Source organism: Delphinapterus leucas, chromosome 7 (genome assembly GCF_059928025.1).
Source record: "Delphinapterus leucas isolate spDelLeu-1000000601 "Yukka" chromosome 7, BTC_Dleu_Yukka2, whole genome shotgun sequence".
In the NCBI taxonomy this organism is placed as follows: Eukaryota; Metazoa; Chordata; class Mammalia; order Artiodactyla; family Monodontidae; genus Delphinapterus; species Delphinapterus leucas.
Genome location: NC_143135.1, coordinates 5,899,566 through 5,923,902, shown reverse-complemented (window position 1 = coordinate 5,923,902; position 24,337 = coordinate 5,899,566). Strand labels below are relative to the sequence as shown.

The 24,337-nt window shown below is 60.5% G+C and overlaps 2 protein-coding genes across 19 annotated transcripts in view; one reads left to right on the top strand and one right to left on the bottom strand.

The window, feature by feature from the left end:
• PC (pyruvate carboxylase) overlaps nt 1-24,337 on the bottom strand; it is a 106,997-nt gene that overhangs the window by 9,288 nt on the left and 73,372 nt on the right. For 6 of the 17 annotated variants that reach the window (XM_089914443.1, XM_089914441.1, XM_089914438.1 and 3 more), the window contains 10 exons: nt 14,703-14,764; nt 14,353-14,488; nt 14,053-14,237; nt 13,532-13,697; nt 13,293-13,438; nt 13,036-13,153; nt 12,595-12,746; nt 10,634-10,752; nt 8,207-8,369; nt 5,879-6,061 (listed from right to left, as the gene is read on the bottom strand). In XM_089914443.1, the coding sequence (XP_089770569.1) occupies nt 5,879-6,061; nt 8,207-8,369; nt 10,634-10,752; nt 12,595-12,746; nt 13,036-13,153; nt 13,293-13,438; nt 13,532-13,697; nt 14,053-14,237; nt 14,353-14,488; nt 14,703-14,705 (1,371 nt within the window). In that variant the 5' untranslated portion in view covers nt 14,706-14,764. Of the gene's footprint in view, nt 1-5,878; nt 6,062-8,206; nt 8,370-10,633; nt 10,753-12,594; nt 12,747-13,035; nt 13,154-13,292; nt 13,439-13,531; nt 13,698-14,052; nt 14,238-14,352; nt 14,489-14,702; nt 14,765-18,058; nt 19,773-24,337 lie in introns of all 17 variants that reach the window. The other 11 variants (XM_089914445.1, XM_089914444.1, XM_089914450.1 and 8 more) reach the window with 4 other exon arrangements.
• LRFN4 (leucine rich repeat and fibronectin type III domain containing 4) lies at nt 403-3,697 on the top strand. 2 transcript variants are annotated; one of them, XM_022591314.3, is made up of 3 exons: nt 403-512; nt 961-2,319; nt 2,868-3,697. In XM_022591314.3, the coding sequence occupies exons 2-3, from the start codon at nt 971-973 to the stop codon at nt 3,427-3,429; spliced, it is 1,911 nt and encodes a 636-aa protein (XP_022447022.1). In that variant the 5' UTR covers nt 403-512; nt 961-970; the 3' UTR covers nt 3,430-3,697. The 2 variants fall into 2 exon arrangements, with proteins under 2 accessions (XP_022447022.1, XP_022447023.1); XM_022591315.3 differs by lacking the exon at nt 403-512 and having other exon boundaries at nt 621-2,319.

Here is a 24,337-nt window from a genome sequence, read left to right as displayed (position 1 = left end):
CGGTGCAGGATGCAGGGGCGCCAGGGTGGCCGGGGGCGCGCGCGCCTGTGCCAGGGTGAGTGCACTGCGGCGGCGCCGGGGGGCTGCGCGGCGGGTCCGCGCCGGCCCGGGCCTCGGGCGTGACCAGGAGACCCGTGGGCCCTGCAGTGGCCGCGTATCCGGATGACCTCGGGAGCCGGCCTGGGCCCCGGTGGATCCCCGCGAGCCCCTCCACGTCCGTTCCCCACGTGCGTGTCCACGGTGCGCGTGCTCGTTGGCTCGCACCCCCCTGCCTGTCACTGCTGCTACTGCTGCTACTGCCGCTGCTGCCGCCGCCGCCGCCGCGCCGTGGAAAAGGTGCCGGGAACCGAGTGAGCCGGGGCCGCGGGCCCGAGCGCCATGGGCCGGAAGGCGTGCGGAGGGCGGCTGGTCAGCCCCGGGCCTCACCCCCGCGGGAGAGCCGCCTGGAGTCGGCAGGGGCCGGCCGGGCCCACGGGGAGGCCGGCCCGCGCCCCCTGAGCTGCGGACACCAGGTGAGGGGGCTGCGGGGGACAGACTAGGGGTTGGCCAGGGAGGGACAAGGGGCCACGGGAGGGGTTGGGGAGGGGTTGGGGAGGGGCACCTTAGCAGGCGGGGGAGGGGATGGCGCCGAAGGGATGCCGGAGATTCCAGGGGACACCGGGGAAAGGAAGTTCCGGGACCCTCCCTGCTCTCATGGCCACCTCCGCTTCCTGCCTCAAGCCTCACCTTGTACCCAGAGCCCGGACTCCCCCTAACTGCTTGGGGAATGTGACCTTTACTCTGGGGGCCCTGGCCCTGCAGGCTCCAGCCCTCTCTCAGCCTTGGGGGACCCCTTGGGCCTCTGACCCTGACCCCACCGCCAGGCCAGGCTCTCGAAGCTGGCCCCTGAGACTGGGTCTTGGGGCAAGTGGGCACCTGTGCCAGACCCACCTGTGCCTGGGCTGTGACCCTTCCCTACAGGGCGCTCACCATGGCCCCGCCGCTCCTGCTGCTGCTGCTGGCCAGTGGAGCGGCCGCCTGCCCACTGCCCTGCGTCTGCCAGAACCTGTCTGAGTCGCTCAGCACCCTCTGTGCCCACCGAGGCCTGCTGTTCGTGCCACCCAACGTGGACCGGCGCACAGTGGAGCTGCGGCTGGCTGACAACTTCATCCAGGCCTTAGGGCCGCCAGACTTCCGCAACATGACGGGGCTGGTGGACCTGACGCTGTCCCGCAACGCCATCACCCGCATCGGGGCCCGCGCCTTCGGGGACCTGGAGAGCCTGCGCTCCCTGCACCTGGATGGCAACAGGCTGGTGGAGCTGGGCACTGGCAGCCTGCGGGGCCCCGTCAACCTGCAGCACCTCATTCTCAGCGGCAACCAGCTGGGCCGCATTGCGCCGGGGGCCTTCGACGACTTCCTGGACAGCTTGGAGGACCTGGACCTGTCCTACAACAACCTGCGGCAGGTGCCCTGGGCCGGCATCGGCGCCATGCCTGCCCTGCACACCCTCAACCTGGACCACAACCTCATTGACGCATTGCCCCCGGGCGCCTTTGCCCAACTCGGCCAGCTCTCCCGCCTCGACCTCACCTCCAACCGCTTGGCCACGCTGGCGCCCGACCCGCTCTTCTCCCGGGGGCGCAACGCCGAGGCCTCGCCTGCCCCGCTGGTGCTGAGCTTCAGTGGGAACCCCCTGCACTGCAACTGCGAACTGCTGTGGCTGCGGCGGCTCGCCCGGCCGGACGACCTGGAGACCTGCGCCTCCCCGCCCAGCCTGGCCGGTCGCTACTTCTGGGCGGTGCCTGAGGGCGAGTTCTCCTGTGAGCCGCCCCTCATTGCCCGCCACACGCAGCGCCTCTGGGTGCTGGAGGGCCAGCGGGCCACACTGCGGTGCCGGGCCCTCGGCGACCCTGCGCCCACCATGCACTGGGTCGGCCCTGACGACCGGCTGGTCGGCAACTCCTCCCGAGCCCGGGCTTTTCCCAACGGGACCCTGGAGATTGGGGTGACGGGTTCCGCGGACGCGGGGGGCTACACCTGCATTGCCACCAACCCTGCTGGCGAGGCCACAGCGCGGGTAGAACTACGAGTGCTGGCCTTACCCCACGGAGGGAACGGCAGTACCGAGGGGGCCCGCCCGGGGCCCTCGGACATCGCCGCCTCAGCCCGCACTGCTGCCGAGGGCGAGGGGACGCTGGAGTCTGAGCCAGCCGTGCAGGTGACGGAGGTGACCGCCACCTCGGGGCTAGTGAGCTGGGGGCCAGGGCGGCCGGCGGACCCCGTGTGGATGTTCCAAATCCAATACAACAGCAGCGAGGACGACACCCTCGTGTACCGGTGAGGAAGGGCTTCGCAGTCCGTGCCCCCAGTGCCACCCCAGCCGCCCTCCTCTGAACTCTGCCCCATCCCTCGGGCTTGGCTACCTCTCCTGCTCCTTCTGCCTCCTCGGGGCTTCCACACACCCCTCCTCAGCTTCTGAGCTGCCTGGGCCGAGTGGGGGCTGCAGGAGGAGGGGAGGGGGAGGCCTCAGACGTGGCAGAGCGGGTGAGGCCTCGGGTATTGGCGGCCGTCTGCATTTATGCTCGTGGGCTTGGCCCGCACACGCGTGGTGTTTGTGCGTCTGGCGTGTGATTCTCCACCGCCTCGAGGCCAGTCCTGGGCCCGGGTGTCAACGTGCACACCTCTCCGGCCCCTGACAACCGGCTCCAGGGCCACACGCGCCTGTCTTGTTTTCTCTGCCTTCTTCAGTGAACACACAGGCCCGTGTGGTCCTGGGGAAGGGGGAGTTCAGAGCTGGGGCCTGGGGGCGCATGGTGAGGCGGGTGGGGGTGGGCTGGGGCCCGGGCCCCCTTGCCTGCACTCTGACTGCCTGCCCTTGCCCACAGGATCGTCCCAGCCTCCAGCCACCACTTCCTGCTGAAACACCTGGTCCCGGGTGCCGACTATGACCTCTGTCTGCTGGCCCTGTCACCCGCCGCTGGGCCTTCCGACCTCACAGCCACTAGGCTGCTGGGCTGTGCCCACTTTTCCACGCTGCCAGCCATGCCCCTGTGCCACGCCCTGCAGGCCCACGTGCTGGGCGGGACCCTGACTGTGGCTGTCGGGGGGGTGCTGGTGGCTGCCTTACTGGTCTTCACTGTGGCCTTGCTGGTTCGGGGCCGGGGGGCCGGGAATGGCCGCCTCCCCCTCAAGCTCAGCCACGTCCAATCCCAGACCAACGGGGGCCCCAGCCCCACACCCAAGACGCACCCACCACGGAGCCCCCCGCCTCGCCCCCAGCGCAGCTGCTCCCTGGACCTGGGAGACACGGGCGGGTGCTACGGGTACGCCAGGCGCCTCGGAGGAGCCTGGGCCCGACGGAGCCACTCTGTGCATGGGGGGCTGCTCGGGGCCGGGTGCCGGGGCATGGGGGGCAGCGCCGAGCGGCTGGAAGAGAGTGTGGTGTGATGGCAAGGGAGCCAGCCCGGGGTGGGCGGCAGAGGGTGTGGGGTGGGCAGCCTCATGGCCCAGTGGGTCATTGCTGCCTGGGAGTCCCTCCTGGTTTTACCCTGGGTCCCTTGGGAAGGACAGGGGGCGCTCTCCCTGGTTCTGGCCTCCAGTTGGGCAAAATGGGACAGGTCCCTGTGACAGGTGCTCACGGCCTCCGAGGCGGGGGCTACAGCCACCAAGTGCAAGTCTTGTTTTTCTTTATAATAAAATTACTGGGGTCACCTCACCGCTAGTCTCTGGTCTTGCCCTGCTAGGTTTCCTGAAAAGAAAGGGGGGACTCCGGGCCAGTGGAGGCACAAACAAGACGGGGTCAGTGCTGGGGCTACCAGCCCCATGGAGGCCCAGCCAGCCTGGGATGCCCTCGGGTCCTGGAGTGCTGTGGGGCCCAGCGCCTCCGTGCTCTTTGCCCACGTCTGAACACAGGGAACGCCCCTTCCTGACGGCGCATGGGCAGGATGTCTCGCCCTCACCTGGCATGGGCGTTACAGTGCACTGGGTAGCAAAGGGAGCAGGTGGGAAGCGGTGCAGCCCTTCTGGGCAAAGGGACCTGGGCTGGTAACGTTCTTAGCAACTCAGTAAGGAAGTCCCCATTGGCTCCCGTGGGTGACAACCTTATTCACCATCAGCCAGGGCACCTTCTGGATGTATAAAATGTCACTCCAAAGGGATTGGAAAGGGACTTGGAATCCCATTGCCCTGCTCTCAGTCTGCGGCCCCCCAGAAGGTTCCTGTCAGGGATGCAGGCCCTGAGCAAGATCTTGGCTCTCAACTGCTCCACTGACGCCCCTCGTGGCTTTGCTCTTGCTGGACACCCAGGGGCAAACACCAAGGGAGACCACGCCCACACGGCCCCTGCTCTAGTCCCCACCTCAAGGAGCCACAGTCACGGGGCGGCGTGCCCTGCCCTGCCTCCTCCAGGCCCAGGTCCCCACCAGCCTCTGGCCCAGACAGGCCTCCTCCAGCCTTCAAACAACCACTGCTCCTGGGCATCAGCTGGGAGGAGTCAGTGCTCCAAACACACTTCCGGGCACGTGTGGCGCAGCCCGTGCACCCAGTGCTTCGAGGACATGCAGGTGCCCGGGTCCCGCTGCGGAGGGTGGGCGTGGCACCCCAGGCCTGCGTGTGTGGCCCTTTCTGCCTAAGGGGGCCCACTGTGGCTCTGATGGCAGCCCAGTGAGAGTTGGCGCGATAAGGTGCATGCGTACACATGTGGCAGGCCGAGCTCACACACTTGTATGTGTGCATGGCATCGACACACACGTGTGCCTGCCCGCCCAGCCCCGGAACACATACCTGGATGTGGCCCAAGAGAGATCCTGGTTTAAATAAAATGAAACAAGGTCTTCAACAGAGAAGAGCAGGAGAGCGTGAGCCCTGCAAGGGGCCGCGGAGAGAGGGTGGAGAAGGCACAGGGGAAGGCGGGGGAGGGCAGGTGGCCTGCAGGGCTGCGGCGCAGGGTTGGCAGGGCCAGTGGCCTGGTCCAGGTGCACATTTGGGCAGGACGCTGGTGCCCCAGCCTGCTGTCAGCCTCCCACCTTCCTCAGCCCCTTCAAGGCCCCCATGGCCCTGGTCTCCCTTCTCCACCTGCCAGCTCTAAGGCAGTGGGCGCTCAGGAGCCCTCCAGCCCACAGGACAGGTGGAGGGTCCTATGGCCCACGGGCACAACCACGGGGGGGGCCAGCCGGGGTCACCAACAGGACAACACAGCAACAGAAGCAGGCAGGTGAGGGGTGGGGTGGCCGGGCCCCCTGCACACTGGCCACCCCCCACCGGGGCAGCCCTGGGACACCGTGGTAGGAGACCAAGCCCCCACAGCAAGAAGCGGGTGGAGCACACGTCACGACACGTCTCTGCCACGTGTGCAGGAAATGGCCCCCCGACCAGGAGTCCTGAGGCTCCTCACGGAAGTGCAGAGGCCCCATAACACGGACCCTGGGAGGTGGGCCGAGCCCCACAGGCTCCTTCCTCCCACGTGCTTTTTCAAAACGCTTCTGCACCCTCGGAGCACCTGCCAGACACCGTGGAGCATGTCAACAGGTGAGGGGAATGACGTGGGGCTGAGAGGACAGCGCTGCCCATGCGCCCCAGACCCAGCAGGGCTGGAGCAGCCGAGGAGAGGTAGCATCCCCCGGGACTCTCAGGTGAGGAGGAGTGGGTCTGCCAGGCCGCCACCCTCCACAGGGGGCTGGGCAGCGTGATCTCCGAGGGGCAGAGCCCCTTCCTTCTGCCCCTCCTGCCTTGCAGAGTGTCTGACGGCAGCGTCTGCCCAGAGAGTGCCCGCAGCTACTCAAGCAGCGCTGGCCTCGGGGACAAGACAGTATGTGGCTGTGATTCCATCTCCAGCTATACACAACTGACAGGGCCTGACCGAGAGGCCAATGGGCATCTCGGGCCTGAAGACTCTCACCTTCACGCCTCGGACTCTGAACTCGGCAAGGGCTCTGCTCATCTTTGTGGCGGCCGTGGGGTGGTCCTTGCCGTGGGCGATGACTTTGACCAGCAGGGAGTCGTAGTGGGGGGAGATGACGGCGCCTTGGAAGGCAGAGGCGTTGTCCAGGCGGATGCCCATTCCCTCCCCGCTCCGGAACACCTGCGGGGAGAAGCCAGCATGGGCCAGCAGGGTGCTGAGGGCCGTGCACAGGTGAACCCCAACTCTGGCTTGTGAAGTTCTTACTTTCCGCCAGCAAACCCAGGGGCACCCCACCGTGTGGAGGAAGGGCCGCAGTCACTGCTCCCTCCTCCCCAAGAGGAGAAAGGGGGCAGGACAAGGGATGGGGAGGGCGCGCCCTGCCGGCCCCAGGGCTTGGCGCCTGGCACTCGGGGCTGATGCGGAGCCTGCAGGGCATGGAGGGACCAGGGCAAGCCGGCCAGATCCCACCGGCCTGCCACCCCGCCCGCCTGACCAACCCTCTTGCTTTTCAGGTTCATTCATTAGTTCACTCATTCATTCCACAGCATGTGTGCCTGCCTCGTGCCAGGTAGTGGGGACAGAGCAGCTAAAACAGCGTCCCCTGGTCGCAGGGGGCTCCCAGCCTGCTGGGCGAAGGGGGCAGACAAACAAATGAGGAAACACACAGGCGGGTGACAAGGATGCTGCAGGACGAGGGCAAGGCAAGCGGAGGCAGGCCAGGGGGCCAGGGGGCGTATAACATATGCAGTGACAGGGAAGGCCTCCGTGTCCCCCCACCTTCCCTTCCTTCCAAATGGGAGGAGCCAGTGAGTGGGTGATTAATACTAGGAACAGGGAGCCAGGCCAGATGCAGGGAGACACACAGGAGCCCACGGGCCCAGGAAGGGAAGCAGAGAGCGAGGGTCAGAGAGGCGGCTCATGGGGATGCACGGGGGCTCCAAACGGTCGGATGTGGGGAGGGGGGCCACGGCACGGGGACAGCGGCTTGGGGCGTGAACATCTGTGGAGGGGGAGGGAGAGCCTGCACCCGGGGCAGGGGACCCATGTGCGGCACAGGTCAGGGAGACGGGGCGGGAGGGACAGCCGGGGGAGCTTGGGACACACGCTGCACCGTATTTCCACGTCTAAGGGACACAGGCCCGTGTTCAATAAAAAGGAACTCAATAAAATATTTAAGGGTGAACACACAGCTGTGAGCAGGAACTGTCAGCTAAAAATATTCTGCGGTAAACTAGGCTCGGAGGAGCCAGGCCCCGGAGGTGGAGGTGCAGCAAGGCAGCACTGTGTTTCCGAGCTGCCCCTTCCCGGCCGAGGGCAGGGAAGTCGGGGCCGCTCAGTGCACAGCACTCTGGCCTTGGGGCTGGCCCCCACCTATGGACTTGGACCCTTCCAGAAACGGAACTCCGGCGGCAGCTCTGCCTCAAGCCGAGCAGCTCTATGCGGCTTTCAGAATCCAGATAGCTCCCCTTCCCTCCCCGGCCACCCCACATCACTTGTCTCAGGAACTCAGGGTCTGCCTCAAAATCACCCTCGCCCTCCTCCCTGGACTCCCGCACGCATCCTGCTTCCTCAGAGGCTCGGGCCAGATGGGGAGCAGTAAACCAGCAGAGCCTATGACAGCACTGCTGACGTGCAGGACTGGAGGTATCCTTAGCTGGTGGCATGAGACAGGACCAGGGAACAGGAGTCCCAGCAGGCCAGAGGGTGCCTGCCTGCAGCGGGCCCAGAGGCTGGGGTGGGAGGGGAGGGGAGGGAAGGGGAGAGAGGATTGCCCAGGGGAGGGGCAGGGGAGCCCGCCCAGGCCCTCTCTCAGCCCCTGACAGGCAGAGCCTGCCTCTGGGTCTCCTCCCTGGCCCCCTCCATCTCCCCGACTCCCTCATTCATCCCTGATGGGTCCCTTGGCCCAGCCCATCCCCTCCACTGAGACATAATGGGCCCCAATCCCTTGCTGCACCCAGGGTCTCCCTCAGACTGAAGGCAGGACAGAAGCCAGCAGCGCTGCTCGGTGGGCAGTGAAGCTTTGGGTTCTTGTGACACTTTGTTCCCAGGGACCCTGCACTTCGCACCCAGCTGGTCTGCTCCCTGTTCCACGTGATCCCCCCCGCTGGCCTTTCCGGCCTGTGCACATGGCCGTCTCTCCCCGGGAGTGCTCTCCCCTTTAGTCCTGGACAGTGCCTGGCTCCCACGTACTCTTAGCCAGCTTCCTGTCAGCTCAAGCCAGGGGCCTCCTTCACTGCCAGGACCACAGGCTCCCTCGTGCCCCCTGGAGAAGCGTCTGCAAGCAGGCCGAGACTGGTGGCGGGCTCAGTGGGAAGGCGGCCCTACCTCAATGCGGCCGGTGTCCGGCTGGAAGCTGCGCGAGGGGTCCTCAGTGGTGACCCGGCACTGGATGGCACAGCCGTTGATGCGGATGTTCTCTTGCCGCAGGCCCAGGTCAGGCAGGCTCCGGCCCTCGGCCACGTGGATCTGGGCGTGGACCAGGTCCACACTGCAGGATGGGGGAGAGGCAGAGGAGGGGGAGAGCGTGAGGCAGGGGATGGGCAGGGCAGCCCCGGCCCTGCCGCCCCTGCCGGCTGACCCTTCGGCAGCCTCCTCCCAACCAGACCGGGCTGGGAACCCGCAGGGTCTGAATGAGGAGAACGCGGCAGCCGGAGGGGTGGCTGAAATATTAGCATCTACCTGATCTTGCACCCCCTCCCAAACTACTCCTTCCCACGCTCTGCCCTACTCCTTCCCTGGGGTCTCTCTGTCCTCCTGCCTCCCCCAAACCCTCCCTTGGCCAAGCCTGGATCTGAAGGCTCAGACCCTCATTCTTAAGAGTGGTATGTGCTACAGGGTGTGTGCTGGGTGGGGCTGGGGGCCAGTTTGCAAGACGACAGGATTATAGTGAAGGCCAGGCTTGCTGAGATGCGGCCGCAGCTACTGGAGGGTCCACACCGGTGGGCGCCATCGTGGTCAGGATGCCACCCTCCCAGGACCTATGTTGCAGCTGGGCCTGTCCCCAAGAAAGACCCTTCAGAGAAGATCTCACAGTACAAAGCTCTCCAAATGTGCCTGGTTTTCTAAGCACACCTCGCTGACTGCCATGCTCCTAAGGACAGCAACAAATCTAAGTGGAACAGCTGTTTAAAAAAAACTCAAGGTTTTAAATTTATTGTCACCGAGGCTTATGATAAGGACAGCCTGGGAACTACTACCCTGGCGGATCTTCCTCAGTGTTTCGTATTTCCTGCTAAACCACTCCACAGTAGTGAGGATGATTACCACGCATCGCCGCGTCTATACACCGCAGACTATGGCTGTGCTCTTTCCCAGCTTCACCTCCGCAGTAATGCTCTGGGAGTCACTGTCATTCCCATCAGAGGAGGAGCCCGAGGGTCAGAGAGGCTGCAGCCCACCCAAGCTCTACGCAGCTAGTGACTTGGGAGGAAGCTGCACCCCAGCCTGTGTCTGTCTGACATAAAACCTCTGCTCTCGAGCAAGCAAAGACTCCCATCCTTAGCAGAACAGGCTCCGAACAGGCTCAAGATTGACAACAATTTTACAGCAATGCAATGGGGAAAGTCTCACGGGGCCAGAGGGCGAGGCCGGAGCATGTGCCTCAACTCAGCCTTTACCTCGAGAGAGCAAGGACTCTGAGGCCTTCCGTGCACCTGCCGGGCAAAGGCAGGCGCCCCAGCAGCATCCTCAGTCTCAGGTGGGGTCAGGGGTCGGGGAAGGAACTGTCTGAAAGGTTCCACGGTGAGATGGACTGACCCAAAGCTAGGGTGTAACACTTGAAAGGCTCAATGTATGTATTTTGAAACCATGAAAGGCCATATTAATTGTTTATGAAATGGGCAGGTTTTTTTGGAATGTCTCTACGCAATGCTCGTGGGAGAACAAATTGGAACAAGGGGTCTCGAAAGCTCTTTAGGTGAGATGTTGCTTATCCATTGCTCAGGTCATCCTACTAAAGGTGTCTATCCTCAGAACTCTTCAGAGAGGTGGGCAAAGATTTAGGCCCAAAGATGTTAACTGACACACCCTTAATAACTACAAAAGCCAAACAACCTGATTGTCTAAAAATAGAGGAATATGTAGATAAGTTATAAAATACCCAGAAAATGGAATAGTGTGCAACCACTTAAAGTATTTGGAAAGAATGGGAATGCCTTAGACAAATATTAAATTTTAAATGTAGAATAAAAGTTCTATACAAAACATCTCAGTTGTGTCAAACTACTTATGTAGTAAATAAAGATGGAAAGAAACCAAAAGATTTAGTGTGGGCGTAGGAGACACAGCACAGGGCTGGAGACGACCAGCTGTGTGACCTTGAGCAACTCTCTTAACCTCTCTGAGCCTCAGTTTCATCATCTGAAAAATGGGGTTGATTGGCACCTTCTTCCAGTGAGGTCATGATGAGGTCACAGCACACATCACAGCCTGCCGGGAACCTCCTCAGCATCCCGTTTCTGAGGGGTGGGGTTCTGAGTCATTTTTATTTGCTCCTTTGTACTAATTCTTACAATAACCATGTAATGCTTTTATAATAATAATTTTCATAAAAAGTAAGTACCTGGATCCCTAAATATTCTCTACCAGTGGACATGAGCTGAGCTCCCGCTGCCCACTCCCTAGGAACCACCTGATGTGGATTTCACACAAGATGGGGGAGACGCCCCTTCCCAGTACTGCTCCCCGCCGTTTGCAGCCGCGGGCTGGTCACGGAGGCTGCCCCTGCGTCACTGGGCCGACCCCTGTGCTCACTCGGTGATCTCCTCGGTGACGGTGTGCTCCACCTGCAGGCGCGAGTTGACCTCAATGAAGTAGTGCTTGCCGTACTTGTCCACCAGGAATTCCACCGTGCCCGCGTTCTCGTAGCCCACCTGTGGGGTGCCCTGATCAGCAGGGGCGCAGTGGTGGGAGCCCGATGGGGATGCAGGCTCACCCACTGGGCTGGTTCCATAATAGAACAGACTGCGGCAAACCCTGCCCCAACCGATGGCAGGCAGCCCACCAGCCCTGCCCCCGGGAGGCGAGAGCCCAAAACCCACAATGGGCCCCGGCCTGGACATCTTACCCCAGGCCTCCGCAGGAACCTCTGAGGGCTGCACACAGCTTGTCCGGGTGAGACACGAGCAGAAGCTCCTGTCTGGCCCAGACGGTGCCCTCTACCCAGCAGCTCCTCAGCTTTTGGGCACAGGCCCACCTGGCGCATACCCTGGCCTCTCCTGGACCCTTCTTATTCTTAGAGGGTCTTCAGAAAGTTCCCCTCTACTTTACTCCATCATCACTTCTGGCCACTACCCAAAGAGATGCCATTTGAGAGGAACCAACAGATAAGGCTCTAACTCAAAATACAAGCCTAATTCTAGCTTCATTTCTGGCCCTACCAAAACCACAAACTAGACTTCACTCAGCTCCCTCAAACCTGTTCTGGAAGGAGACACAGCATAAGCCAATAAATAAGACCAAACTCAAGGCAATAGTCCTCTTATAAAGGAACCAAAATCTCAACTATAATCAGACCCTAATCAATGCTGCATGTTAGCCGTGGCTGGCTTTCCATTTGGGGAAGGTTACAGAAGCGTCCATGGTCCGTGGGCACGGGCTGCCTGAGAGCCTGAGGGAGCTAGGGTCTGGAAGGAGAGCGGGCCCAGGGGCCCACCTGGCAGCCGGGGAGAGCAGATCTGAAGAAATGTCCACTCAGGCCTCTGGGATGGGGAGGCAGAGACAGGGGTAGGATGCCTGGCCTCTGAGTGGGGGTGGGGTCAGGAGGGCCCCAGCGGAACAGAGAGCAGGGTCCCTGCTGCAGCCTGGTCACATGTGGCAGGCACTTTCCTGGGCTGGCCTGGGGGTAGTCACTCCATATCCCTGCAGAGCAGAGACAGGCGGAGGAGGACCTGGGGAGCAAATGGGTTGCAATAGATGTGATGTAGGGGACAGTTAAGAGTAAGCGAGGGGCTTCCCTGGTGGCCCAATGGTTAAGAATCCGCCTACCAATGCAGGCGACACGTGTTCGAGCCCTGGTCCGGGAAGATCCCACATGCCACGGAGCAACTAAGCCCGTGTGCCGCAACTACTGAGCCTGCGCTCTAGAGCCCGCGAGCCACAACTACTGAAGCCTGCACACCTAGAGCCCATGCTCTGCAATAAGAGAAGCCACCACAATGAGAACCCCAGGCACCGCAACATAGAGTAGCCCCCGCTCGCCGCAACTAGAGAAAGCCCACACGCAGCAACAAAGACCCAGTGCAGCCAAAAACAATAAGTGAGGAAGGAAGAGATGCCTGAATACTGTTCCTTAATCTTAACAGATCCCACTGACTCTCATTCCCTTTGTTCCAGGGGTTCGCTGGTGCTGCGCAGAAACTCAATCTGTGCAGAGGGCACTAAGGAGGGGCCGGTGGCTCTTTCCCTCCTCCTCTCAGCCTTTCTGGTCTCCAGGCTTGGCCTCTGGGCCCAGCGCCTCTGTGGCTGCAAAGCAAGGATCCCGAGGGCCCCGCATCAGCCCTCAGTCCTCCTGCCCCCGTCCTGGAGCTGGTCACCCTGGGCCTCCCTGCTCTGCAGCAGTTGGCCACATCTGGACCCCAGTGACCGCCGGCCGTGAGGCTTATGCCAGCAGGAGCTCAAAGCAAGCCTGCAGGAATGGGCTCCTTGTCTCCACGTGGGGAGGAGCCCGTGCCCTTGGCTTTCAAACTCTGTCCCCGAGAGCCCCTGCCCTTCACCTGCTTTGCAAGTTTGACAGAGTCACTGGTGAGCCGGCTCCGAAGCTGGGGGTCCAGGTGGGCAGCAGGGGCGATCTCGACCACCTTCTGGTGCCGCCGCTGGATGGAGCAGTCTCGCTCGTACAGGTGCAGGATGTTCCCGTACTGGTCCCCTGGGGTGGAGGCAGACTGCGCTCAGCTCCTCCTGGGACCCAGACACCCCTGAGCTGCTGGCGATCCCCGCGCAAGCACTGTGGCCGCTCGGCACGGCTCCCAGCGGTGGCTCAGCCAGGACAGAAACGGGCACAACGGAGGCCTTGGGCCCGACCAGCATGGCCCCACAGCCCACCTTCCTGGGGAGGGTCTTCCTGAGGGAGAGCCCCTGCAGCTTTCCCCAAGCCAGAAGGAGCGGGTCCTTGGCAGCTGCCTTGCGCTGTGGCCCCGGGAACGCGCCCCACTCACCCAGGATCTGCACCTCGATGTGGCGCGGCTTCTCAATGAACTTCTCCACGAAGAGCGCCCCGTTCCCGAAGGCGGCCAGAGCCTCCGAGTAGGCCCGGGTGTAGTTCTCCTCCAGCTCCTGGGAGGGCAGGCGAGGGCCAAGGAGACAGTGAGTCCCAAGCTCTGCCGTGCACGGCCCCGCCCGCCCCCAGCACCCCAGTCCCTCTGCAGGTGGTCTCCTAGCCCTCGGCAGACGGCGTCTGCTCGCGTCTGCTCACCTCGTAGCTCTGCACAACCCTCATGCCGCGCCCCCCGCCCCCATAGGCGGCCTTGAAGATAATGGGGAAGCCGTAGGTGTTGGAGAAATGGTGAGCCTCGTGCAGGGAAGTGATGGGGGCATCTGTGCCGGGGACCACAGGGACACCTGTTGGGAGACAGGCAGGTCAGGCCGAAGCCCGCCAGCAGCGCCCCCACCCCAGACAGCCCCCCTCAGGAGCTGCGTGGCCCCCGTCCTCACCTGCAGCGATGGCAATGGCCCGGGCCTCCACCTTATCTCCCATCTTGCGGACCACCTCAGGGCTCGGCCCAATGAACCGAACCCCGGCATCCTGGCAGGCCTGGGCAAAGTCTGCTCGCTCTGACAGAAACCCATAGCCAGGGTGCACGGCATCCACGTTGTTTTCCTGGCGGGGGGTTGGTGGCGTCAGAAGAGTGAAGCTCACCTCAAAGCCCTTCACACAGGCCCGCCCAAACCCTGCAGCCCTCGCACCTGCTCCCCCTCACTCGCTCCATTCATTCACTCACTCACTCATTCGCTCACTCACTCATTCCCTCACTCACTCACTCATTCGTTCACTCACTCACTCCTTTACTCACTCACTCATTCACTCATTCCTTCACTCACTCATTCCTTCACTCACTCACTCATTCATCCCTTCACAGGGACTCACTGCCAGCAGCGTCAAGTTTTGCGGGGGGCAGACACAGGACCCAGGCCTGGCCCTCAAGAGGCCCCCAGCCCAGCCCAGCCCCGCTCACCTTGGCCACCTTGATGATGTCTGGGATGTGCAGATAGGCCTGCACCGGGGCGAGGCCGCGGCCGATGAGGTACGCTTCGTCAGCTTTCTGTCGGTGCATCTGGCCAGTGTCCTGCTCTGAGTAGACAGCCACGGTGCGGATGCCCAGCTCCGTGCAGGCCCGGAACACGCGGATGGCGATCTCGCCTGGGGCCGGGGGTGGGCAACAGGATGGGAATTTAGATCCCCGGGTCCTAAGAGACGCAGAAAAAGGGGCAGGGAGCTGGGGCAGCGGCTGGACACTGGCTCCCGCTGTGCTCACCTCTGTTGGCCACCATGACCTTCTTGATGGGCTTGTACTCCAGGCGCCGGACACTGGGCGAGGCAGCGGGGGCAGTGGAGGTTCGGCGGATACCTAGGAGCCTCAGGCCCCCACGGATAGTTTGAAACTTCAGCATCTAGGGAGGGAAGTCATGGCCAGGTTAGAGAAGCCTCAGCTCAGAGGGTCCCCAGGAAGAGCGGGGGTCCCGCGCCAGCCTCCCAGCAGCCCTGCATGAAAGCCAGCACCACTGCTGCCTCGATTCCTCCCTGCGGGGCTGAGTAACGATAGGGAAGGGAGCAAATTCACACCCAGATGGCACCCCAAGTTTACCCTCATACTCTAATACTCACCATAATTTCTAAAGCACCGCACTTCAAGCTTTTAAAGCAACTTCAGAGACGAGCCAGCAGCCCTGCATGACCACAGTGTGTAATGTCAGTGTCCCCTCTGCTGGGCACAGCTGTCCAGGCAGCCCCAGACTTTAGAACCTTCGTGCCCCACACTGACCCCTGCGTCCCTCCCTCAGGGTTCCGTCTGGCTGGGCAGGGAGGGTGACAGTGGATCTCCCCAGGAGCGAACCCGCATCAGTGTACTCTAGGGAAGCACAGCCTCTACTTGGTTAAAATGCAGATTTCTTCAAACTGCAGAAACCTTCCTTGCTACAAGGGCTACTAAGTAAATTAGTCATGAAACCCAGCTGAGGGCCAGTGAAATGGGCCAGTCACAAAAAGACAAATACAGCATGATTCTGCTTAGATGAGGTCCCTAGAGGAGTCAAAGGCACAGAGACAGACAGTGGGAGTGGGGGGGCCAGGGGATGGGGGTGGGGTTGGGGATTGTTTAAAGGGGACAGAGTCTCAGTTTTGCAAGACGAAAAAGTGCTGGAAATGGCCAGCAGTGATGGTTGCACAACGGTGTGAAGGTATGTAATGCCCGTGAACTAACTATACACTTAAAAATAGTTAAGACGGCAAATTCTGTTATATCAGTAATATTTTATCACAACAAAAATAAATTGAGGGCAATTTACATCCCAGAATGTAGAACATCTTCAGAGGTCAACCACCCGCCTCATTTTACAAGTGAAGAAAACCAAGGCCCAGGCGAGCTTTAAAAAGTGTGTTCAAAGTCACACAGCTGTTACAGCAGAGCCCAAACTGGCATTCGGTCCTTTACCCTTGCTCTGGTGCCTTTATCCAGCTAACCACGTGAACTATTTCTCAGTAAAGTTTAAATGCTTGACTCAACCATTTTGTTTTAAGTAAGAAGCATAAATATATATTTATTTTTATATATAAAAACCTCAGCATCATATTATGGCCAACAAGACGGATAAGGGGAAATAAAGACCAAATAGAAAGACAAGAGAAGAAAAGAAATAAGGAAATAAAGAGAAGAAAGAGAAGAGGGAAGCCCTCAGACCAGGGGAGAGAGGGCAGCCCGCAGAGCATCAACCCCGCCAGGCACAGCACCAGGCGAGGGCATCGAGAACAAGGCAGGAAGGCCTCGGCTCTCACAGGAGGTAGACCCAGGGAAGGAGAAGAGAAAAGGAAAAAAACAGACAGAAATAAGGTCCTTTCAGATCATGACTAGTGCCCCAAGGGCAAGAAAACAGGTAACATTTTGTGAATTACCGGGCCGGGGGCTGGATATTAAGTGGGCCTCTCCGAGGAGGGCACAGACGTGGGGACCTAAATGCAGGAAGCCGCAGCCACACACAGATCTGATCTGCAGGGAACGCACCCCAAGCACAGTAACAGCCACGGCCAAGGACCTGAGGGAAGAAGGAGCTGGGTGTGTCCAAGAAAGATCCGGTCTGACAGCTGGGGGCAGGGACCCCACGGCTGAAGGTGAGACGGGCCAGGCTGCCGAGGCCTCTGGGTACGTCCGCCTCTCACCCAACACGATGGTGGAGGGCACGACCTGCTGCGTGTTTGGAAAAGATGCCTGGGTTGGGAGCAGCGAGGACGGAAAGAGGGTGCACGTGTGGGGCTGTGCAGGGGCTGAGACAGAGACAGCACCTCTGACTGGGGGGGACAGAGGGGGTGGGGAGGTATCTGGGATACAACAGGCTAGATTCGCTGAGACCCACTGTGGAAGATGAGGGGAAGGAAGAAGCCCAGGATGGGCGAGGGGAAGTGCCTCCCCAACCTCAGGAGAGACCAGACTGGGGGTGGGGACAGGCAGCCAAAGAGGTCAGAGCCAGGCAGGAAGCCTGGGCGCTTCAGCAAAAGGGTGGGGTTGGAAGCCCTGGGCCTGGGGTAGATCTGCTGGGGACAGAACAGTCAAGAGAGGAGGGCTTCCCTGGTGGCGCAGTGGTTGGGAGTCCGCCTGCCGATGCTGGGGACACGGGTTCGTGCCCCGGTCCGGGAAGATCCCACATGCCACGGAGCGGCTGGGCCCATGAGCCATGGCCGCTGAGCCTGCGCGTCTGCAGCCTGTGCTCCGCAACGGGAGAGGCCACAACAGTGAGAGGCCCGCGTACCGCAAAAAAAAAAAAAAAAAAAGAGAGAGGAGTGGCGGGTGCACCAACGTTGAGTCTGGCTGAGGAGGAAAGCCAGGAAGCGCCGTGGGGCTGGGGCAGAAGCTCTCGGGAGTTGAGAGCCAACAGGGGCAGAGGCGAGGGCGGGCGGTGGGCGCCCGGGGTCCCACCAGCAGTGCGAATGTCAAGGGTGGGGCAGCAGCCTCGCTGGGCTCTGGCTCATCTTCTAAAATGGAGCACACAGTCCTTACTTATTAATACAAAGTGGACGAACCTGGCAGACACCCCCGTACGCGTCATGCAGGTTAACATCACCAGCAGGAAACGGCCATCACATGCCTCCTGACGGGCGCCAAGAAGGACCTGCGGGTGTTCCTGCCACAGATGCCCAGCCTGAGTCTAATCGGGAGCCAACACAAGGCAAACCCAGACTGAGGGACGTTCCACCAAACCACTGGCCTGTACTCTTCACACGTGTCAAAGGTCATGAGGGACAAAGACTAAAGAACTTCCAGGTTAAAGGAGACTAAAGAGCCAGAACAATGAAATGCACACGTGCTCCTGGATTGGATCTTGGATTTCAGCTGCAGTAAAGGACATTAGGGGGACAACTGACAAAATTTAAATGAGGTCTGTACGTTACAAACGAGTATTGTGTCAATGTTAATTGTTGTACTGTGGTAACTTTAGACAATATCCTCATTCTTAGGGAAAAAACACTTAAGTGTTTAGGAGTTTAAGGGCATCATATCTGCAACTTACACTCAAATGGTTCAGGGAAAAACATGAGAATAATGAAGCAAATGTGGTCAACAGTGTTTGGGAAACTGGGGTAAGGGGTGTGAGAGAATTCCCCGCACTGCTTCTGCAGCCTGTCTGTGGGTCTGAAAGAAAGAAGCCATGCTCCAGCTGGCGCCGATGGAGGAGCGACCCAAGGGAGCCCCCGGGACCCGCTCACAGTGGGCGCCAAGTACCAGCTGGGCCTCAGAGTGGGAACATTTGACTCCCACACCTTTCTGAAAGCCCATGAGCTTCAGATGCTATCCTGTTATCTCCCCCTCGCAGGTCTACTGGCAGCACCTAACCCTCTGCACCGGCTTCTGGCTTCCGGCTTCAGACACCCACCCACTAGGAGGGAAGCGCTTGCCCAGCGGAGCAGCCAGAAGCAAGCAGGCCCTGGCGGTCCATGGCGCACACCCCAGGGAGCAGGTGTGGGATGCAAACCTCGCCCTCGTCCTGGGCACCAGATGCCTGCTCTGCTCAGGGCTGCAGGCGGGATCTTCCTCACTTATCTACAGGTGAGCAGCCTTACAGCTGGTACCACTGGCACGGAGATTCTCCATCCTCCAGGGACGTTTCAACTATTTCCAGGGAGGCACGCTCTTTTCTCCCACTTGGGTGGGTTTACTCTTGAGGACGCCTTAGGCACTACGCATTGTCCTGTGGATAAACAGACATTTCTGTCCTGTCCCCAACCACACATGCCCCAATCCCTTTTCCAGATAAAGAAAGAGATCCCTGGAGGTTATGCTCCCGGGCTGGGTGCCAAGTGCCTCCCTAGCTCAGTCAGCAAACAAGGGAGTCTGAATTATCCGGCCTTAGAGACCCACACATATTTCTGCATTTGACCCTCACACGTGCTCTAGACAGCAAGGGCTTCCCTGGCGTCCCACTTTACAAACCAAGAAACCAGGGTCTGGGCACTGGGTGGTGGAGGTGGGGGTCTCTGAACGCCCCGGAGCCCCTGTCCCGAGCAGACCCCGGGTGCGGGAGTAGCAGGCAGATGTTTATAGAAGGGGGAAGGTCACGGTCCTTCGCTGAAGTCAGCGCAGTGGAAAACGTGGGCAGAGGGCAGCCACACGCACCGGCTGGCAGCCCAGCGTGAACCTGGAGTCAGCAGGCCCGGGTCTGGGCACCTGAGGCCTCATTCCCGCCTCTCTGGAAGTGGCTACCACCACCCCAACCTCGGCAGGTCGTCCTGTGGATCACTGAGCAGGGGCCCTGAGCGCCATGCCTGGGCAATTAACGGGGCCGCCATCGCCATCTTCCCACTGGCCTTTCCTCCCTGATGAGTGCAGGGCACGAGAAGGAACCCTCGGCTCTGGTGCCCACACCCGCAGGGCTCTCATTCCCGCCCAAACCAGCGATGCGGCCACCCGTCCAGTGGCTCTCACTGGACAAGGGCCGGAACGTGCGCCCACAGAGAGCGGACCGCATTCTCGGGTGGGAAGACCTGCACGCGACAAGGGAGCCCTGGGGCACTCACCCCACACCAGCCAGGCACCCAGGGCTGCTTCTTCCCAGGGAGGCCACGCCATCTGCTCGGCCTGAGTCAGTGGCCCAGGGTACAAAGTTCTCCCGCCCCAGTCTGCTGGAGGCAGGGACGGCTGCCAAGGCTGAGACTGGGGGAAGGGGCGCCCCAGAGCAGGGGAGGCATGGAGGCTGGGTCACGCAGGCAGCAGGAGCTTCACAGCCCAAAGCCTGCTCCCCGATCCCCAGGGATAGGGAAAGAGCATGAAGGAGGTGTTCTTTTTTTAAAAATTAATTAATTAATTAGGCTGTGTTGGGTCTTCCTTGCTGCGCGCGGGCTTTCTCTAGATGCGGCAAGCAAGGGCTACTCTTCGTTGCGGTGCGTGGGCTTCTCACTGCGGTGGTTTCTCCTGTTGCGGAGCACGGGATCTAGGCGTGCAGGCTTCAGTAGTTGTGGCACACAGGCTCAGTAGTTGTGGCTCACGGGCTCTGGAGTGCAGGCTCAGTAGTTGTGGCGCATGCGCTTAGTTGCTCCGTGGCATGTGGGATCTTCCCGGACCAGGGCTTGAACCCGTGTCCCCTGCATTGGCAGGCGGATTCTTAACCACTGCGCCACCAGGGAAGCCCGAAGGAGGTGTCCTGAGGCAGGACACCAGTCGGGAGCGGGACAGCGGACTTCCTGCTGCCCCTGCAGGTGAAAGGCACAGAAACGTCAGCCAACAGGCAGAGTGGGGTCTGGGGAGGCTGGTCAGACGGGGCCCTCGTGGATGCCCGAGGGCACAGGTCACACTGCCCCCTCAGAGCCTAGACACAGCCCTGTAGCTCAGTTCCCAGCTTAGTCACAAGAGACCCCCCACCCCCTGACCCCGCAAAGCCACGCTTGGGTCTTGAGGACACAAAGGTGAATAAAAATCCTGCTGCGTTCCCAGGACACCTCAGAACTTGGTTAACCCAGCACCCAGCCTTTTCCCTTGTCAAGTCCCACTCCCCTCCCAGACCTGAAACCCAGGGGGTTTGGCTGCCTGGTGCCTCCTAAGGCCTTTCCAGAATCAACTTCAGCTGGGAGAAAACCTGCAGGACAGAGGTGAGCCACCTCACAGAGGCCTCCCTTCCAGGAAGCAGGACCTTCGTGGGTCGAGTGTGTGATGCACTCACTCTGGCTGTGTCGAGTCTGAGGGTCCGGGGTGGGCCGAAGGAGGCGCTGAGTGGGCGGATTCCCGCTCGGGGTGGCGGAGGCAGGCAGCCAGGCACCCGGTGAGGCCCGGCAGCAGAAGCTCAGCGCCTGAGGTCTGAGCGTGGCCAGGCCTCAGGAGACCAAAATCCCTTCTGCAGCCCTCCCAGAGGGGCTGCCTCTGGCATTCAATGGGACCCCCGCCCTGAGACCAAACTCTGGCATCTTGCAGTGACCTGAGTGCCAGCCCCTCTTCACAGCGCCACTTTCGCAGAGCACTGGCCTTCCCTCAAGCACCGTTGCAGGTAGCATTCTCGTCCCCTCACTGCAGAGCAGAGCACAGGTGACGGCACCGGTCACAGGAGGGCGGTGTGGGCAAGGCCCAGGCTCCCACCATTGCTGCCACACTGTGCCTTGCCTTTGAGCTTTCGGTTGCGGGATGGGAACCCAGAAGTTCTCAAGGTCGTTGGCAGTTTGGCTGAAAATCTTCCTTAAAAATGCCGAGGCCTTCGTTAACCAAACCCGACGCCCTGGGAAGCCCTCGTGTTCTGTTGCATCAGCTGACCTTGCCCAGGGGAGCCACAAGCCTTCAGAGAGGGCGGCTGCTCTGCGGACGGATGGGACTCCCCCACTGGTTGGGTTCCCCCGGGGGGAGAGGCCCCTTGGAGGAGCCAGGGCACAGCCAGCCTCCGGTCACCTGCCTCGGGGACGCCACTTTGCCTTGCTCAGTGCCAGTGGCACACGTGAGCAAAAATCTCCTTTTCTGACCTCAGAGCTGGGGGAGTGATGAGCAAGAGAAAAGCAGCCGCCACCGCCCAAAGATCCCTTATCCGGTTTCCTCTCCAGTGAGCCGACAGGCCCAGAGAGGCCCGTTTGCTATTTTTGCAAATGCCAGCTGACAGATCCCTTTCCTTGGCCCTGGGGTGTGCATTAGAGACGGGGAGGAAGACGGCTTTGACTCTCACTTGGGACGTGTAAACAACGCCAGCAAGGATGAGGCACAGGGAGGCGGGGAGTGTTGGGGACACCTGTTTCTCCCCCGCTGCCTCTCAGCGTGACTCCACAGGCAGTCTCGACTTCTCTTCCAGCTTCAAACCTCCCCCCAGCGCTGAGTGGATAAGCTCAGTGTTCTTTCCTTCCAGAAGGGAGTGGTGACGATTCAGTCAAGAGGGTGCTGACAACAACCTGGGGCACGAGGCAGGGGAGGTAGTGACGTCGTCTGCCAGGCCCGGTGACCTGACCTGCCCCTGCGGCTTCTACAACATCCAACACTCGCCAAGCTCGACCTCTGTGCCAGGCCGGTGCCAGCAGGTGGGGACACAGCGGGGAACAGCACACCTAGCAGAGTCTCTACTCTTTCCCAGGCATTGGGCTCCGCACGTACTAACTCAGGTCAGCCTCACAGCTGCTTATCACTCCCTTTGACAGAAGGAACCAGGCATAGTGGGATTAAGTCACACTCAAGGTCAGCCAGCAGGGGCAGCTCTGAGCCCACTTTGTACGTCTCCTTCTAGAGCAAGAGTGCTGACCCATTAGGGTGTCCTCACCTAACTAAAGGAATAAGTTATGGTTTTCATCAGAAGCACAGCGTGACAGGCACTTGGAAACCAAAAGCCAAAACCCCACTCCTGATAAAAATGCGTTACTGCCTGAACTTCGGCAGGGCCACCAGTGGGGCTCTGCACTTCTCACCAGGGAGCAGGCTAACAGAGCCAGCAATCACGTGTCCCTGATGAGCTAGGGCAGTTTCAATTCATCCAATAATCATCAAAATGTCACTAGAGGTCCCATTACTTCAGACCTAAACTGTACCTCCCAGGCTGCCTCTCGCAACCAAGAGCAGCACAGAATTCCGCTGTCAAGCCATCACCATCCAAATTTTGGTCCAGACAATAAAGCCACTGGGCTCAAGGGCGGACGTGCTCTCAGCCAGAGCAGGCTTGCTGGGATCAGGGTAGGCGGCCACCTGAATAGCTGTTGTAGCCAAGCATCGGGCCCTGGAATGTTCCTCCGAGGATCTGTATTGCTTCCACCCTAAATATCCCTGTTCTTCACACAGCAGCTCCTGCAGACTCAGAGGGCAACTGTGGGCAGGAGGCACAAAGGAAAGTAAAGCTGTGGCCCTGCTTTGCGGGTGGCTGGCTGATGTGTTAGTTTTGGAAGCCCACAGACTGAACTGCCCGCCCCCAGTCCCCAAGTACCTGAGCACATCCATCTCAGACGTGTGTTGGAGCAGCCAGGTGGGGTGAGAAGAAGGGAAAGCGGGTCAGAAACAGGCCCCAGGAATCTCCAAGTTAACTAGTGAGGCTCCTACACAATTACTTCCTACTACCCACCCCCAGCACTAGCACCCCTACCAGGCTTTATCCCCTGCCCCCAGCCGGCCTCAGCGGCTGGCTGCAAGCAAAAGCAGGTCAGAACCAGAAAGAAAGAGTTCTTGGTGGAGGACTCCACACTGTGGCAGAAGCGAGCCTCTGATGGATGGGGCTGCTCTCGGGGAGCCTTCCTTCCAGGCAGCTCCGCGCTGTCCTAAACGTGTCGGATGGTGGCCCGGGGCTGGAGGCCAACGGGGACAGATGAAAGGGAAAGACTCCGCCTGACTTTCAGGGCTGCAGCGGCTCATATCAAAGCGCCCAAGAGAGGACAGACCAAGGCCGAGACTTCTGAGCAGGGGGAGCTGAAGGGAGGACAGGAGGAACAACGAAGGTGACAGATGAAGAAGAATGGGGTGCGAGAACATCAAAGGCAGGAAGAGACTCGGAGCGGAAAGAGCGCGGGGCCTGGGGCAGCACAGCCCACCTCCCACCCTGAGCGGCGGGGCTCTGCGTCGCCCCTGGCAACCCTCGATTTAGGCGGCAGGCAGAGGGGAGAGGGGGTAAGAGCGGCACCTGGGACAACGGGCCCCGCGTTGGCCGAGGGGGTTTGTGGACTGGGAAACGGGGGAGGCTCAGAGAGAGAGGCGCATGAGGACTGATCAAGGCCCGCAAGGGAGTGGCAGGAAGCACAGGGTGAGGAGGGGGCCCGGTGGGCACAGCAGCGGCTGCCCTGTCCCAGCCTCATTTGAGGGCAGGGAGACTTTCAAAGCAAACACTGCCCCCTGGTGCAAAAGGAGTGCTACTGCCAACCTGTGCACGCCTGCCTGGGGACCTGAGCGTCGGGCCAGGCTCACAGCCGGAAAGCCACTCGCGCGAATTTCTCCACATCCTTTAGATCCCACTCAGGAAGGTCTTCCTGGACTCCTCCACCACCCCAGGCTGCTCAGACACCCTTCCTCGGGCGGCCATCTGTCTTCACCGCAGCTCTGTCACTGTCCCTGCCACAACCCCTGTCCTCCTGCTTGTGGGGGTTCTCGGTGAGGTCGTGTCTGCGTCTGTGTCCTCAAGGAGCCCTTAGCGCTCCCCTGGTGGCGCAGTGCTTAAGAATCTGCCCGCCAATGGAGGGAACACGGGTTCGAGCCCTGGTCCGGGAAGATCCCACATGCCGCGGAGCAACTAAGCCCGTGCGCCACAACTACTGAGCCCATGTGCCGCAACTACTGAGCCTGCACGCTGCAACGACGACCAAACGCAGCTGAAAATAAAGAAATGTATTCTAAAAAAATGAAATTAAAAAAAAAAAAGGAGCACTTAATGTTATAACGATTTGCTGACCCGTCTCACCAGACACTGTGAGGACTTGGCGACAGGATTCTCAGTCTGTTTTGTCCCCCAGTGTCGCCCTAGCACTCTGCCCAGTGCCTGACACCGACGTTAAATGTCTGGGGAATGAATGAGTGAATGAATGAATGACTGCTCCAGGCCACATGAGCTTGCAGAGTACTGTGAGCCCAGAAATACTGTGGAGCGGCTAGACAATGAATAAGGCATGGCCCCTCCTGGGAGCAGCACACACAAGCGAAAGGGACACATGAGTGTCCCTTACACACAGATAAGAGCCCAAAGTGTTGACAAGGAAGGTCAAAGGGGCAAGGTCAGCAAAATATACCTCCCAGCCCGAGGGTGGGAACCAGGACAGCATTTCAGGGCTGAGAGGGTGACAGGCACTAAAGACTCAATTCTAACCATGGCTGGACGATGCTTTGC

What these genes read in the sequence shown, in the direction of transcription:
- LRFN4 (XM_022591314.3), top strand. Translation starts at nt 971, where the DNA reads ATGGCCCCGCCGCTCCTGCTGCTGCTGCTGGCCAGTGGAGCGGCCGCC. An exon ending in GACGACACCCTCGTGTACCG is followed by an intron (nt 2,320 to 2,867) that starts GTGAGGAAGGGC and finishes CCTTGCCCACAG; the next exon opens with GATCGTCCCAGCCTCCAGCC.